We start from the raw sequence: 17856 nt of genomic DNA, 5'->3' as shown, positions 1-17856 counted from the left end.
GGTCCTCCTCCAGCGTGAAATGCGCTGGATAAGGTACCTTAGGGCCACTACCCCCCCAGGCCTAAATGAAACCGAAAGTTTCAGACCCTTCTTGGAGGGCTTCAGCTCGGGGAAAACGGATTAACATAATTTTTATCTCACCTTCTTTGTTCTCTTGCACCTCTGCTTCTCTAGAACTGGAGTTCTATTCCAGTACCCCTTGCGGAGAAACAGAGGGCTCCCTCCACAACACCATAGGCCCATTATCTCCCCATTGATGATCATATGTCTTAAACTGCTAAGACTCTACACCCTACCCAGTCAGAAACTATATAGGAGAGTTTTTCTAACTAAACTTATTTACTGTAATTACTGTAATCTCTTTTGTGTAACTATTTTTTATACAGTATTATGTTAATTGCTGTTATTTCTGCAGATGCATTTTTTTCATGCGACTGTGCCATATGAATCCGCCTCTCAGTGCTGAAACAAAGGGCCAATGATACCGTTGCCATTCTGCCCACTATCCCTACCCGGCACAGGGGGGGGCCATGACGCAACATCATGGCCCGAATACTCCGAAGGCGTCAGATCTTATTTTGATGCCCCGGGATTTCCTACTGTGTCGGTGGTTATAAGCCCTAATTTTGATGTTCTGCCATTCGCTCAATGACAGTACAATCATCATAAAGAGGTTTGGGCATATTTAAGAATAAAAATCTCCCTTCACATTCTCTTATTATATATATTTCATATTTCATCAGTACTATCCCCATTTCAATCAATTCTTTGCAATTCTTTTATACAATTTTTCTTCCTTCCTTTTTCCATCTCTAATGAGGGAGTATAGACCTGCTACTTTTTGTCATACTTGTCACTGTATATCTTGGTGACATCTATGACATCAGCATAGAACAGTACCCCATACACCGCTGTGCATAGTCTGATACTTTTTTTTTTTTTCAGACAGCGGGGCTACTATGCCCCGATGCCCGGTTTAACATGGATAAGACTGCTCAATAGCGCTGTGGAGTCACACGGCGCCCCTCCCTCTTTTAGGAACTGACGTCAGGGCCATGTGACCCCAACGTCATATGCACATTGCCCCGGCAACCAGACGCACCTCTCTCCCTGCCTCACCCTGAGCCCACACTACATGGGCTACGTGTAAGCAATAGGCTTCACGTCACGGGGAGGAGAAAAGGAATTTTTTTTTTTTTTTTTTTTTTTTTTTTGGAGGAGGTCCAAGCGTCTGCTACCTAGACAACAGGGAAGCTTCTGGACGCTTCCCCTCAATACATTGTACAAAGGTGCTTCCTCTAAACAGTGACAGCAGCCAATTGAAGTCGCACCCCCTCCACTGCACCACCAATGAATGTGAGACTCTACCTAGAATAGGGCTACGCCCATCACTTAGCCACGCCCACACCCCATATATTAGGACGCCAGGGATGGCCACAGGCAGCATTCCACAACTGGCTTTGTTACAGAGAGGTACTCCAGGACCAGAGCTCCCTGCCACTTGGAACAATACACCTAACACAATCAATTTAAGGTATTTGATCTCTTTTACTCTATGATGGCCCTGGGGAACCTTATTTCCTCTACGAATCACCATTATTTCCATTCTTTGACCTTTTTGATGTTCAATTTCTTAGCATTTCCCTTATACCTTCATGTTTTTCAGTTGTTTAATTATCACGACTGCCAAATACTGGTTTCTTCACAATATACCAGGCCATCCCGTAGAGGATATTTGAGCAGCATTGACAATCACGTGTTAGGACCCCTGCCAGCACTGGGAAAGCGATTTTTCACAGTTAAATGCAAATGTAAGTCGCATATAATACTTTTCTGTTGTAATGCGATTTCTGTAGTCGCAAATGTAAGTCGCATATAATACTTTTCTGTTGTAATGCGATTTCTGTAGCTATAGGTAACAAATATTTAAGTATATACCAATAATCATGCTGTTACTTAAAAAAAATTTTAGAATGTGATGCAGTCCCTCCCTGAGGAAGACTTTATCCTTACAATAAGTTGAAACGCGTTGGAAATCTGCTATCAGGACGCCATCACACCTGTCGGGGGTGGTACTTGTAACTAGCAGTAGGATGCATCATATGTTTCCATATATCTGATGTTTTTATAATTATTCTTAACTAGATCAATGTGTATGTTCATGTATATCCTATTCGTTTTTGTATCAATAAACTTCTTTTTAACTATAATTCAACACTGCCAATTTCTGCATTGCCCTTAAAATCCCATTTTGAGGTACACATCTAGTTCTAAAAATTACAAGGGATGCTGGCAATGACACGGCCAACCCTCTGAGTCATACATTTATGTAAAGGATCTGTAGAGATGCCTGTATTTTTTTTGAACAAGTTTCCCTTCCTGATCAGAAGAAAGCCAACTCACATTGAGAAGATTGAGATTACGTCCAATAAGGTCCAATTCTCTTTCCATGCCAACAGGAATCAGACGAGACCCCCTGACTCGCTCTATTCTCGGGCAATAGTCTGGACCTGACTGCCCTTGATCTTCAACCTGTAGGAGACATGAAATATTTACCACACTTCAATTAATTACATATGAGTAGGAGGCTACTGCAACAATGGATATAAATACTTTTGTTTTACAGGAAGTAATAAATGGGATTGCGGGACTTTGACCTTTCAGAAATGTACACAGTATTAAACTTTGAAAAACTTTATTTTCATATATGCAAGCAAATTGGCAAATATGACCTATTCTTTTTCTGTCTCTTGAAACCCGTCATCCTTGGTCCCATCACTTAGATTTCCCTTTCTCTACTTTGATCCCATGGATATTATCCTGGGCTGTGCATATAACCGTACATGGAAAAAAGCACCGTAGGGGGGGGGTCTTAGAAAGTCCAGGTTTCTCCAAGTTTCCCCACAATTGCTAGGCAGTAGTCACATGAGATGACCTCAGTCAGAAGGTCCCTGGGACTGACGCAGTCTACAAATACCGGTACTTTCTTCTACATGTTTTTTAATGCTCTACTAAAAGCATGTACTGGAGGGAAATCATTTAATGACTTCAGCTAATGATGGCACTGAATCCACCAGGTAAAAGAATACCTCACAATTTCATACCGTATCTCCAAGACTAAGCCCTCTTGGGTGAAATCTGTTAGGAAGTGGTCCTAGAAAAAGGAACAGTCCTAGAACATGCCCCAGAGTCACATGACTCAGGCTTGCTGGTCAGCGGGAATAAAAAGATTACATAGCGCCTGTGGTCAATAGCCCATCATTGGTATTTTGGGAGGAAAAGAGCTCAATTGTTTTTAAGAGTGAGAGGAAATATGCCCCATTGTTGGTGTTAGTGGAAGGAATATTGCCCCGTCATTGGTGCCAGTGAAAGCAAAAATGCCCCGTTGTTCGTTTCAGTGGAAGGAATGATGACCCAAAGGTGTTGTCCATGGGAGGAATAATGCCCCATCGGGTGTCAGTGGGAGGAATAATGCCAAATTGTTGGTTGTCAGTGGGAGGAATAATTCCCCATCAGTGGTGTCAGTGGAAGGATTAGCGCCACATTGTTGGTATCAGTGAAAGGAATAATTCTCTGTTGTTTGCTTCAGTGGAAAAAATGATGACCCATAGGAGGTGCTAGTGGGAGGAATAATGCCCCATCGTTGGTGTCAGTGGGAGGATTAATGCACCGTTGTTTTGAGTGGAAGGAATAGTGCCCTTCTGGTAGTGTCAATGGAAAGAATAATGCCCTATTTTTGGTGTCAGCGTGCAGGCAGGTACAGTCTACTTTCTCCACTACAGGTGACGCTCTTCCGCAGCGGCACTGCAGTTAGAAAGGAGGTCAAGAGAAACCTGGTTCCTCTAGGGTTTCCTGGGTCACTGAGGAAGTGATCCAATTGGATCAGGCAGAGCCTATTCAAGGCCTTGACTCCCAGGCTTGGTGTGCATTTTGTGGGTTGGTAGAGTAGGGACTGTTACCCAACCTGATAGGGATAGATCTAGCAGCAGGGAAAGGTTCCGGACAAGGAGGGAAAGCGTAGAGCTTGCAGCTTCTCTGGACATCTTTACATTTGGGCATGGGAAGGCTAGGCCGCGCTCTGCGTCTCCCAATTAGTTTGGCCGAAACCTGCTCTCTACTTGCTGCTGGACCTATGAGTGTTCCCCATTGGGTTGTCTTTCCACTGGGTTTTTTGGGAACCGTCTTTGCATTATTTCAATACAAGTTCTTTCATCGCACTTAGACTGTGTGTGTTATTGCTGCCGCACCGCGCTGCACCCCACCTAAAAGTGGAAGGAATAGTGCCCTGCTATTGGTGTCAGTGGAAGGAATAGTGCCCTACTGTTGGTGTCAGTGGAAGGAATAGTGCCCTGCTGTTGGTGTCAGTGGAAGGAATAGTGCCCTGCTGTTGGTGTCAGTGGAAGGAATAGTGCCCTGCTGTTGGTGACAGTGGAAGGAATAGTGCCCTGCTGTTGGTGTCAGTGAAAGGAATAGTGCCCTGCTGTTGGTGTCAGTGGAAGGAATAGTGCCCTGCTGTTGGTGTCAGTGGAAGGAATAGTGCCCTGCTGTTGGTGTCAGTGAAAGGAATAGTGCCCTGCTGTTGGTGTCAGTGGAAGGAATAGTGCCCTGCTGTTGGTGTTAGTGGAAGGAATAGTGCCTCAAGTGCCAGATAAAGGCAAGCACTGGCTTCCAGCCAGTGTGGCACAGTTTGGAGACCACTGCATCATATGCTAAGAGCTGGTGCTTACATTCTGGTTGTAGATGAGAGTCTGGCTGCACTGTGCGGTGTGGGTACACACATGCTCCGATAGACACCAGTGACACCTCCAAGGACTGCTCACACACCCGCTGCACCTGCAAACAGGAAAATACTTCATTCAGTTAATGCAGGAAAATAACACAAACCGAAGTTGACTTTTCCACATTTTCTCTAAAATTCCATTTATTCTGTGTATTCTATATGACTGAATGAAAATCCTAAATCATTCAGAACAGGAGAAGAGGGGAAATAGTTCAATGGGGACGCTGCTTCAGGGAAAACAGTCCAATGGTGGCTATACACATGGCCATCTGTGATCAGTATTTCTGGTACCCTCACACACTTCAGTAAACAATCAATTTATTTTCTGATCAATTTCTCCCAGAATAATCCATCTATAGCCAACAACTAATGCAATCGATATGCAACACATGGGGAAGTAGATTTAGATAGATAGTTAAGATGTGATCGTAACTTATGATCGCAAGTTATTGATCACTTCTCGTTTTCTACTGTGTAATATGACTGATCATAATACAATCGTATTCATGAACTGAAAATCTCAGGTGTTTTGCTGATCAATACAAAATGATCAATAATTTTCCACCCCCTGGTCGATCGACTCAGTTTGTTTGAATCCGATTGAAATTGAGTCTAAAACTAGAGAAGCTATAGCTATTCCATAGTTTGCGGATTCTAGCTCATTAAGTTGTCAAATAGAAAGCGTTCACTTGCATCATTTTTTTAATTTGATCAATTGTATGACCATATTTGTGACCACCATAGGGGGAATTGCTCCCACTTCCTGTTTTGTCTACAGGAAAGGAAGTGAAAGGGGATCTCTTCACTGAAACATGGATGACAATCAAAATACCCAACAGGGGTTTTTAATCACCCCCACTCTATCTAACTCATATCTTAGATATGCTATAGCTGCTTCCCATCAGTCAAACGCATATACAGTGCCTTGAAAAAGTATTCATACCCCTTGAAATTTTCCACATTTTGTCATGTTACAACCAAAAATGGAAATGTATTTTATTGGGATTTTATGTGATAGACCAACACAAAGTGGCACATAATTGTGAAGTGGAAGGAAAATGATAAATTGTTTTCAACATTAGAAAAAAAATAAAGATCTGAAAAGTGTGGGGTACATTTGTATTCAGCCCCCTTTACTCTGATACCCCCTAACTAAAGTCTAGTGGACAATTAGTAACTAGAGTTCACCTGTGTGTAATTTAATCTCAGTATAAATACAGCTGTTCTGTGAAGCCCTCGGAGGTTTGTTAGAGAACCTTAGTGAGCAAACATCATCATGAAGGCCAAGAAACACACCAGACAGGTCAGGGATAAATTTGTGGAGAAGTTTAAAGCAGGGTTAGGTTATAAAAAAATACCTCAAGCTTTAAACATCTCACGGAGAACTGTTCAATCCATCATCCGAAAATGGAAAGAGTATGGAACAACTGCAAACCTACCAAGACATGGCCGTCCACCTAAACTGACAGGCCGGGCAAGGAGAGCATTAATCAGAGAAGCAGCCAAGAGGCCCATGGTAACTCTGGAGGAGCTGCAGAGATCCACAGCTCAGGTGGGAGAATCTGTCCACAGGACAACTATTAGTCGTGTTCTCCACAAATCTGACCTTTATGGAAGAGTGGCAAGAAGAAAGTCATTGTATAAAGAAAGCCATAAGATGTTCCGTTTGCAGTTTGCGAGAAGCCATGTGGGGGACACAGCAAACATGTGGAAGAAGGCGCTCTGGTCAGATGAGACCAAAATTTAACTTTTTGGCTTAAAAACAAAATGATATGTGTGGCGGAAAACTAAACACTGCGCATCACAGTGAAACATGGTGGTGGCAGCATCATGTTGTGGGGATGCTTTTCTTCAGCAGGGACAGGGAAGCTGGTCAGAGTTGATGGGAAGATGGATGGAGCCAAATACAGGAGAATCTTAGAAGAAAACCTGTTAGAGTCTGTAAAAGACTTGAGACTGGGGCGGAGGTTCACCTTCCAGCAGGACAACGACCCTAAACATACAGCCAGAGCTACAATGGAATGGTTTAGATCAAAGCATATTCATGTGTTAGAATGGCCCAGTCAAAGTCCAGATCTAAATCCAGTTGAGAATCTGAGGCAAGACTTGAAAATTGCTGTTCACAGACACTCTCCATCCAATCTGACAGAACTTGAGCTATTTTGCAAAGAGGAATGGGCAAAAGTGTCCTCTCTAGATGTGCAAAGCTGGTAGAGAAATACCCAAAAAGACTTTCAGCTGCAATTGCAGTGAAAGGTGGTTCTACAAAGTATTGACTCAGGGGGGCGCCATACAAATGTATCCCACACTTTCACATATTTATTTGTAAAAAGATGTGGAAAATTTCAAGGGGTGTGAATACTTTAAGGCACTGTATGCAGAAGCACGGAGGTGGGCCTTATTCCACACTTGCATGCCCCCAGACCTGTGACTGTACTCTCACCAACAGCTCCTGGTCACAAACCAATGATCTGGTAGGGCGGGTTCTTAGTCATGTGATCACTGTGACAGACATCACAGTTCAAATAAAATCCCATCGCCCTAATCGAACAATATTGCCAAACAGTACAAACTATTATACGATATCTGGAAATGGGAAGAAGGATATACTAAGTTAAAATATATATTTCTAACCACATTGCTACTTTATTGTAAAAAAAATATTAAATGGCGGATGGACTCTTTTTTGAGCGCCGTTTATAAACAGCACAGAATAAAAAAATAAAAATAAAAAAAACACGCGTGGCCTGTGATTGAGAAGTCATTACACAATGCGAGTCAAAGGCAAAATGCACAGAGCTGGTCAGAGTGGCTTTGCGCCTTGTGATGCCTGTGACAGCCAATCACTCGGACTGGGAAGCCCGGGATCTCTTAAAGGGCCGGTGGGAAGCCAGCAAAAAGGAGTTCATTTCTGATTGAGTACTATAGGTTACTTTGCCCAAAGTATTATATAGACTAATTATATAGACAGTATTTCCACACCCAATCAAACGGCTCCCGGGTCACTTCGCTGAAAAAGAACAACCAGCCCAGAAACTCACGGGTTAGAGACCGCCAAATCCATTACAGCTGTGCAGTCATAGAAGATGAAGTCAGTCACAGCGACAGTGATATCCCGGAACACCAACTCTAATCGTACGGTTACGTGATCTGCCAAGAAAAAGACGTTTTCAATTCAGGAATCCAGGAACAAAGAGCGCCAAACACATAAAACATATTGTATAATAATAGAAAAATATATAATAATATATACTATATAAATCTTCATTGGGGAACATGAGTAGTTTCAGGTTTCAGCTAAACCTCAGTAAGATAAAAAAAAAATATAACATATATATATATATATATATATATATATATATATATATATATATATATATATATATATATATATATATATATATAATTGTGGGTCCAGGGGACTGAAAAAGCAGTTTTACTTTACTTACACAATCCTCTTACCCAGCAGATGGCACTCCTCTATACTCCTAGTGCACTCCCCCACCCCCGTGTCCTATGGCTATGACCTCTGCATTAGAATTGATACATCTTCCATCAGAACCACCATCAGAGTCCCCCTCTTACATCAGGAACCCCATCAGAGGACTCCACTTACATAAGTATCCCCATCAGAGCCCCCCTCTTACATCAGGATCCCCATCAGAGCCCCCCTCTTACATCAGGATCCCCATCAGAGCCCCCCTCTTACATCAGGATCCCCATCAGAGCCCCCCTCTTACATCAGGATCCCCATCAGAGCCCCCCTCTTACATCAGGATCCCCATCAGAGCCCCCCTCTTACATTAGGATCCCCATCAGAGCCCCCCTCTTACATCAGGATCCCCATCAGAGCCCCCCTCTTACATCAGGATCCCCATCAGAGCCCCCCTCTTACATCAGGATCCCCATCAGAGCCCCCCTCTTACATCAGGATCCCCATCAGAGCCCCCCTCTTACATCAGGATCCCCATCAGAGCCCCCCTCTTACATCAGGATCCCCATCAGAGCCCCCCTCTTACATCAGGATCCCCATCAGAGCCCCCCTCTTACATCAGGATCCCCATCAGAGCCCCCCACTTACATCAGGATCCCCATCAGAGCCCCCCTCTTACATCAGGATCCCCATCAGAGCCCCCCTCTTACATCAGGATCCCCATCAGAGCCCCCCTCTTACATCAGGATCCCCATCAGAGCCCCCCTCTTACATCAGGATCCCCATCAGAGCCCCCCTCTTACATCAGGATCCCCATCAGAGCCCCCCTCTTACATCAGGATCCCCATCAGAGCCCCCCTCTTACATCAGGATCCCCATCAGAGCCCCCCTCTTACATCAGGATCCCCATCAGAGCCCCCCTCTTACATCAGGATCCCCATCAGAGCCCCCCTCTTACATCAGGATCCCCATCAGAGCCCCCCTCTTACATCAGGATCCCCATCAGAGCCCCCCTCTTACATCAGGATCCCCATCAGAGCCCCCCTCTTACATCAGGATCCCCATCAGAGCCCCCCTCTTACATCAGGATCCCCATCAGAGCCCCCCTCTTACATCAGGATCTCACTCAGTGTACAATAAGTATATGTCTCTGACCCTATCTGTGGGCCGGACAAAATCTTGTAGGGGGCCAGATGTGGCCCACGGGTCACAATTAGGAGACCCCTGTCTTAGTACAATCTGCCGCCCAGATCTCAGATTTATACTTTGTACTGTTTGAACAATCCACACATCATCTCAGGCAGTGTACAAAGTTCACTCCTTGGGTGGCACATCCTGTAAGTGATTTTATCTCCGTGGCCTTTTAATAGTTATGGTGATTGTCAAACCTGCTAAAAATCTTGTTTAAGAACAGCAATAAGCGGATACCAAATCTAATTCAGGTACTTGCACTACATGCATTAAAAAATACATTGTATGAATGATTACAGAACTATACTCATTTGTCTCTTTTAGGTCACATTTTCACTTGCTTCGGCTTCAACACACATTAACGGCTAGTTTAAACTTGCTTCAAAACAAGGCTTCGGACAGGCTTTGTTAAAGCTCTCTGAACGTTAGTCAAAGCTCCTGTCACTAAATAATATGGTTAGCTTACAGTCCTGTTTACACCTTGCTTTTGCTTTGCTTCAGCTTTGCATCAAAAATTATACCCCATGTAGCTTTAGTGGTGCTTCAAAGGTGTCTTCAAGGCCTCCATAGAAGTCTATGGAAAAGCTTGTTTGAAGCCCCACCGAAGGCCCACCAAAAACCCACCCAAGCCCCACCAAAGCCCCATCGAAGCGCCACCAAAGCATCATCGAAGCCTCAACGAAGCACCAAGCAAAAGCAAGGTATAAACAGGACTGAAAGCAAACCATTATATTTAGTGACAGGAGCTTTGACTGGCGTTCAGAGAGCTTTAACAAAGCCTGTCCGAAGCCTTGTTTTGAAGCAAATGTAAATTAGCCCTAATATCTGCCGGCTTTAATTTTTTTTTTTTTTTTTTTAGGGGAATTCTGTTTGTGAGACAACAGACAGCAAATCAGCTGAAAGAGGAACTAGGATAAAAGAAGTCATGGATGACACATTTGTGACTTGAGTAAACAATTCGTAAGAAAAGTCTTCATCGGAAGTCAGGGACTGTCCTGTGATCAGTTATGCCACGTGCCCAGACTGGTGACCAGTCACTTCCCCATCTATACCAGCATAACCCTTCTGCTGGCTCTAAAGCATTACGAATGCTCAGCATTCCTCCAAAAGCTGACAGAATGCAGAGTCATAGTAAGGTTGAATAAAGACCCCAGTCCATCCAGTTCAACCTGAGTGAGTGTGGGTGTGTGTCTATAATTGTCCCTAACCCTGTACATCCCACACTCACATCAGTCCCTACCCTCAATCCAAGGTCCCCATTCATATACTAGGGCCAATTTTGGACAGAAGCCAATTAACTACCAGCATGTCTTTGGAGTGTGGGAGGAAACCGGAGTACCCAGAGGAAACCCACGCAGGCGCAAGGAGAACATGCAAACTCCAGACAGGTGTCGTGGTTGGGGTTCGAACTGGGGACCCTTTTTACTGCTTGGTGAGAGTGCTAACCACTACACCACTGTGCCCCCCTCAGACCACTGTGCCGCCCTAGTGCTCGATCTTCATGCGATTTTACATCCAGGCAAACAATATGCATTCCACAATGAGGTCTGGAATGGCAGAGATGTGCCAATAATGCAAACATTGTCACCTATGCTACAAGTACAGAATGTGTAGATTAATAAAGTGCAACTTAACCCAAGAACACAAAATTTAAAGCTGAACTCCAGTAAATTATCTGACCACTGCATGATATTGACATCTATCATACCGATCCTGAAGAAGTGGGTATAAGCTACGAAATGCGTTGGCCTTTAGAAATAACGTGATGAATGTACAAGTGCCTACTAGAAAGGCGCAAGCGTCTAAGTGGAATTGCACCTTGTAGAAATGCCAACACTCCATGCTGCTCCACAAATGCTCACCGTGTCTTCTGATTGGGTGCCCGTCCAACAGCAGGTCCCTGCTCCACAACCATGTGTCAAACAGAAAATGAACAGGATGCACACCAATGACATGACTTCCCACCTGTCATCCAGCCACTGATAGGAAGAGTTAAAGCAAACCTGTTGCTTTGGACTGAATAGGCAATGCATAGCTTTGCTTCAAGTCACACATAATCAGGTGTTCAAAATTTTATGTCTTGACTTACCTTTCCCCAGAGGATTGGGGGGCAGCTCTCCTGGTGGTGGAGAGCTGCATCGGACCTGGTTGCCATACACCTGGGCAGGGCTGGATGACTCATTAAAGACACACTTCCAACTGTCCTCATCCGCGATAACTGGAAGCTGCAGAACTGTCATTGAGATCTGATGGGAAAAGATGAGAGATATTACTAAACAGGATTGTATGTGTCCTATCATATCACTAGGATCTGCTTCAACCCAAAACTACAGTCCACATGAGGAATTTTTGGACATACGGTGTTCTCTATGGCCAAAAGCTGTTTGGCCTCTCAATAGGATCAACTGTTCTTAACACAGTAACTGGTGATATGGCCACCAAAAAACCATGACTAGAAACATTCTACTCTCTAACACATACCTCCGTCTGCTCCTGCCGGCTCTGATTGGCTGGTGAGAGATCCTGGATGGTCACACAGTGAATTTGATCAAAGCTCCACAACCAGTGGTTATCCTTGTCGCTGTCCTCGCACTGCTGCTTCTCTGTGCACCTGCGAAGAAGACAGAACGAGAATTAGGGAAGAAAAAAACGATTCTGTACGCCATAATGTATGGTTGTGTGCAAGAGCCCTTAAGCTTCATAAAACATAAATACAACACATTTGAGGGCTCCCATGTCCCCCTTCAGGGCTATAAACTTTTAATGAGATCTCTATGAGCACCCTAAACACGCTGGACAACCTATTTATCTTTTATCAAGGCTAATAAATGTTTACTGAAACAGTTATAGACTTGTGGCATACCCATCATTCACACTTTCTTTGGATTGATCCAGGGACCCACAGGGCTATCCCATATGATAAAGAGCTGCCTCTCAACACTAGGAGACAATACCAGATCATACTTACCTTTGGGCCTAGCACTCCACTAACACCTATTTTGTCACTACAGGATAAACTATTGATGTGGAGGTCAGCAGGAGGAACCAGTGAGAGGCAGCAGGAGACCCAGGAGGTCAACACTTCGAGAACTGTTCGTTTCAGAAGAAGCTTCAGCTGGGTATTTTACTTCAGTGAAGCAGCATCTGTCCACATGTGCGGCACAAGAGTTAAGTATTCCCTTTTTTTTTTATTTTACAAGTACATATTTAATTAGGAGTTTTCCCTTATGGGACTGCAAAATTAAGTGAAAATATATGAGCTGCCATTGCTAACTAGCTTTCAAAGATGCAGCCTCCAAGAAAATCATCCTCTTCCTGGCTTTCCTGCCATTCTCAACCACAACTCCATGGAACTCTAGGGTTCCTCCAGATGTTGCTTGGGGTTTCTTGAGTAATGGGTGATTGACTTCCTCATTTGATCGTGCCTGCATATTTCCAGGACCAACATTATTTGGCTAAACCAGCAGCATGGCACAATTGTCTTCATAGCTGTCTGTAAGGGTGGCGTTTTGACCATCACTGTAAGGAATTCATTCTTCCTACTGACCACCAATGCAAGGGGCATTTTCCCATTGACCCCTGATAACTTGGAAGGGTTCCCCAAGATCTGACCATTTTTTGGGGGTTCCTCTGGGTAAGGTATGTTGGGAAAGGCTGAACTACAGGGTCCCCTAGCTAGAACATGCATGCAGCATGAGATTCAGACATTTCATACATCAACGGTGAAACGTCTGTTCCAGATCAGTCAATCACAAGGTGGTACAGCTGGGTGATGACCCCAGAGTCTGCCTTTTTGAAAAGCAATGGCAGCGCCGATCTTCTATTACCCATTGAAAAGATCATCAACCTCTGGTTAATCCTTACATAGCCTGAACACTGCAAGCAATGCAAAATAATTGGACATATTTCTTCAATGAAGCAATGCAAAGCCATCCCCTTAAAGATGAGTAGCTGTATTCATAGCAAACAATGACAAATACAGGTGACTAACTTCCATAATTACCTGATGTAAAACATTTTACAGCATGTATACATTTAATGGTGCAGCATTACTAGATAATAAAATGGAGTTGTTATGTAAAATGTGATTGACAACATGAATCTACAAAGGGTTAAAGGGTTAGTCAACCCAAAGGTGATATATAAGCTGAGTCAGCCCCTGGCTTCCTTCTTCTTTGTTACTATAAAAGTAAGATCTTCTCTACCTGACTTTGTTCCTGTTCTCTGACAGATTTGTGAGTTCCAACTCCTGTTACATTTTCCATAAATAGAGATTAAACCAGCCTTTCTCAACGGAGGTGCTGTGTTACTCTAGGGTGCCATTTGGGCTTGTCATGTGTGCTGAAGGATCATGGGTGCTCACACACACACTACTAGTGATCCGCAGACATGAGACAGGGAATCACAGGCAAAAGCACAGAGCCAATCAGAGTGGTTCTGTGTCTTGTGATTGCCAATCACAGTGATCACAAATGTAAGCCCTCCTCTTCCTCCTCTGTCAGTGCTTCCCAGCAATCATGTGAGTAAAACTTTTCCCACTGATCACCAATGAAAGGGGGGCACACTGACACCATTTAATAGCAAGGTGTTACACAGGGGGCACACAAGCCACCAATGTAGGGGGCACAGACACTGGCAACTAATGTAAAGGGCACAGCACTGATTACCAATGTAGAGGGGCAGAGACAATGACCACCAATGCCAATGTAAGGGGCACAACAATGGCCACCAATGTAGGGGAGCAAAGACACTGGCCATTAATGCAGGGGGGTGGAGACATTGACCATTAATGTAGGGGGGCAGAGACATGGACCACCAATGTAGTGGGGGTAGAGACATGGACCACCAATGTAAGGGGGCAGAGACAATGACCACCAATAAAAAGAACACAATACTGACCACCAATGTAGGGGGGAAGAGACAATGACCACCAATGTTGGAGGCACAATTCTGACCACCAACGTAGGGGGTACAATATTGACCACCAACGTAGGAGACACAGACACTGAACACCAAGATAAGGGGGGCAAAGAGAGACAGACCACCAATGTAAGGTGCACAACAATGACCATCAATGTAAGGGGGCATCTCCCACAACACAACAGGACCAATCGTGAAACAATAAAAAAATGTTGCCGTGCTAAACATAGATATTGAATAAACAAGTGTCCATAAAGTGTGAACAGGTGGTGCTGTTTTAAATAGTGCAGATTAATTCCTTGATGAACATCCATTAACAATGATTATAATTGATGTGTCCCCAGAGGATGTTAATTCTAACTAAACGCATCGGGTGGAGCCCATGTCCATGAGGTACCACCCATGCCAATCCTGTATACTGGTCGATCGACTTCTAAAGAGCTATTAAATGCTTGTTTTAACCGGATTTCTGTAAGCGTTTAGCACAGATTTCTTTTAATAAACCGTTAGGCAGTTTTACACTATGTGGCTGTTTTATCTTTCCTTCATGGGCCCTACTAGGGAGTAAACTTTACCATCAGCCATGACAGTACCACCACCTGAAATATAATAAAGGAAGCTGATTGGATCTTCTATACTTGCATATCATGCCTGTCAATATTCTTATAATTTGGAGTCTAGACCTCTGGTAAGGAGGCATTTTATATCAATATCAGTGGAGGAGCACTTGGGTGATCAAAACGCACATCAATTATGCTCATTGTTACTAGATGTTCATCAAGGAATTCATCTGCACTATTTAGAACAGCACCAGTTGTTCACACTTGATGGACACTTGTTTATTCAATAGCTATGTTTAGTGCAGCAACATTTTTTATTATTCTATTAAAGGGCTCATTTACACCCGATGCAATGAGCTGTGCTTATCTGCATTGATTGTTGCAGGCTCGGTGTAAGGACACATACAAAACAATTGTTCTCTATGTGCCCTGTTCACACCTCAGAAGCGCTCAGAAATATGCAGCATGTCTCAATTTACCGGTACTATACCTTTTTTTCAGTGCCCTCTCCTTTTTTTCTTCCAGAGGTACTAGGGAGGAGTATCCCCTATGCCGGGATACTCTCTTTACCTAACCACAAACACCAATTTTTGCCCCGCCTTTCTTATTCTATCCCGCCCCTTTCCATTCATTTACTTTTCCTTTTATATATCCTTCCCTACTAGTGAACATTCTCCCCTCTCCTTTATCACCCTCTCCACCCCCCTTCCATTCCTTTACCTTTCCCTACAAGTGAACATCCCCCTCCACTTCATTACTCCCCCCCTTTCATTATTTTACCTTTCCCTTTGTATACCCTTCCCTACTAGCAAACATTCCCCCTGACCCTTCATTACTCCCCCTCCCTTCCATTCCTTTACCCTTCCCTACTAGCAAACATTCCCCTCTTCGCTTGCAGTTCCACTGACAGTCCTTTTTAATTCAGAGGTCCCTAAACTGTGGCCCTTTTCTTGCCTTTATCCAGCCCTTCTGGCATCATTCCTACCATTGATACAAGGCACTATTTTTCCTACTTACACCAATGATGGGGCACCATTACTTTCACTGACACGAACAGTGGGGCATAACGTCCCACATTGACACCAGTGACAGGGCACTATTCCTCTAATTGACACCAGTGATGAAACACTATTTCACAATTTCTCCAATTGACACCAACGACAGGGCACTATTCCTCCCACTGATACCAATGATGGGACACTATTCCTCCCACTGATACCAATGATGGACACTATTCCTCCCACTGATACCAATGATGGGACACTATTCCCCCCCCCACTGATACCAATGATAGACACTATTCCTCCCACTGATACAAATGATGGGACACTATTCCTCACACTGATATCAATGATGTGACACTATTCCTCCCCCTGATGCCAATGATGGGACACTATTCCTCCCACTGATAACAATGATGGACACTATTCCTCCCACTGATACCAATGATGGACACTATTCCTCCCACTGATACCAAAGATGGACACTATTCCTCCCACTGATACCAAAGATGGGACACTATTCCTCCCACTGATACCAAAGATGGGACACTATTCCTCCCACTGCTACCAATGATAGGACACTATTCCGCCCACTGATACCAATTATGGACACTATTCCTCCCAATGATGGAGCACTATTCCTCCCACTGATACCAATGATAGGACACTATTCCGCCCACTGATCCCAATTATGGACACTATTCCTCCCAATGATGGAGCACTATTCCTCCCACTGATACCAATGATGGGACACTATTCCTCCCACTGATAACAATGATGGGACACTATTCCTCCCACTGATACCAATGATGGACACTATTCCTCCCACTGATATCAATGATGGGACACTATTCCTCCCACTGATACCAATGATGGACACTATTCCTCCCACTGATACCAATGATGGGACACTATTCCTCCCACAATGTATGTACTTTTTACTCCCACTGACCACTAAACCTGAGGCATCGTTACACCTGCAGACACTGAGGCATTTTCTACTCCCATTAGTCACAGTCTACCCCCCCAAAGTCTGAAGGACTATAAATTGGCCCTTTGGTTAGTAGATCTTAGTAGATCTGGGGACCCCTGTTTTAGATGGTTGAGGAACACCTGGCTATTAGACATGTGCATTTGTTTTCGTCCGACTGCATTTTTGTCCGAATTTCAGGTATTTTCGTTATCGTTTTAACAAACGATAACGAAAGTGCAGAATCCGAAAAACGAAAGATCCGACATAAACAAATGCTTTATTTTCGTTTTCGTTGCTACAACAGTTCGATATAGATAGGAGATTCGACATGATGATGACAATAACAATCTGTGTCCATCAAACCTGTGGTCGAATGTGCCTAACCTTAACTCTATTAGTCCAAGATTATTCTACATAGAGAGAAAAGATTCGACGTAGGGGAGAAAAGATTCGACGTAGGGGAGAAAAGATTCGACGTAGGGGAAAAAAGATTCGACGTAGGAGAAAAAAGATTCGACGTAGGGGAGAAAAGATTCGACGTAGGGGAGAAAAGATTTGACGTAGGGGAAAAAAGATAAACAAAAATAATGATGATGATGAATGTTATTGGCTGATTGTAACCAAAGAGGAGGAGCAGTAAAATAGCTAGAACTAAGTACACACGTACTTTGGCTTATGGTGTCTGTTGAAAGTTCTGAGAAGATTCGACGGAGCAGGTAAACTATATGGCATCGTATAGTTTAGCTGCTCCGTCGAATCTTCTTTGAACATTCGACAGACACCATAAGCCTTCAATGACAGATTCGACCTTAATTTAGATTTTCGGACGAATGCAATTTTTAACGAAAAACGAAATAAATAAAGACGAATTTCGGGAGTAACTAAATAAATTTATTTTTCAGATGAAAACGAAATTCCAAAACGAAATATTTCAGTGTGCACATGTCTACTGGCTATCCCCGTGCTTCAATTTTCTGTATACATTTGTACGTCACTGT

The 17856-nt window shown here is 43.7% G+C and overlaps 1 protein-coding gene across 2 annotated transcripts in view; it reads right to left on the bottom strand.

Moving 5' to 3' along the window:
• Window positions 1-17856, bottom strand: part of PLXNB3 (plexin B3) — a 150976-nt gene that overhangs the window by 56541 nt on the left and 76579 nt on the right. For both annotated transcript variants that reach the window (XM_073600173.1, XM_073600172.1), the window contains exons 6-10: window positions 11886-12015; window positions 11494-11650; window positions 7822-7930; window positions 4728-4833; window positions 2404-2532 (exon numbers count right to left, since the gene is read on the bottom strand). In XM_073600173.1, the coding sequence (XP_073456274.1) occupies window positions 2404-2532; window positions 4728-4833; window positions 7822-7930; window positions 11494-11650; window positions 11886-12015 (631 nt within the window). The remainder of the gene's footprint in view (window positions 1-2403; window positions 2533-4727; window positions 4834-7821; window positions 7931-11493; window positions 11651-11885; window positions 12016-17856) is intronic.

Source organism: Aquarana catesbeiana, linkage group LG09, assembly GCF_042186555.1.
Source record: "Aquarana catesbeiana isolate 2022-GZ linkage group LG09, ASM4218655v1, whole genome shotgun sequence".
Taxonomy (NCBI): Eukaryota; Metazoa; Chordata; class Amphibia; order Anura; family Ranidae; genus Aquarana; species Aquarana catesbeiana.
This window is presented reverse-complemented; position numbering and strand designations above follow the sequence as displayed.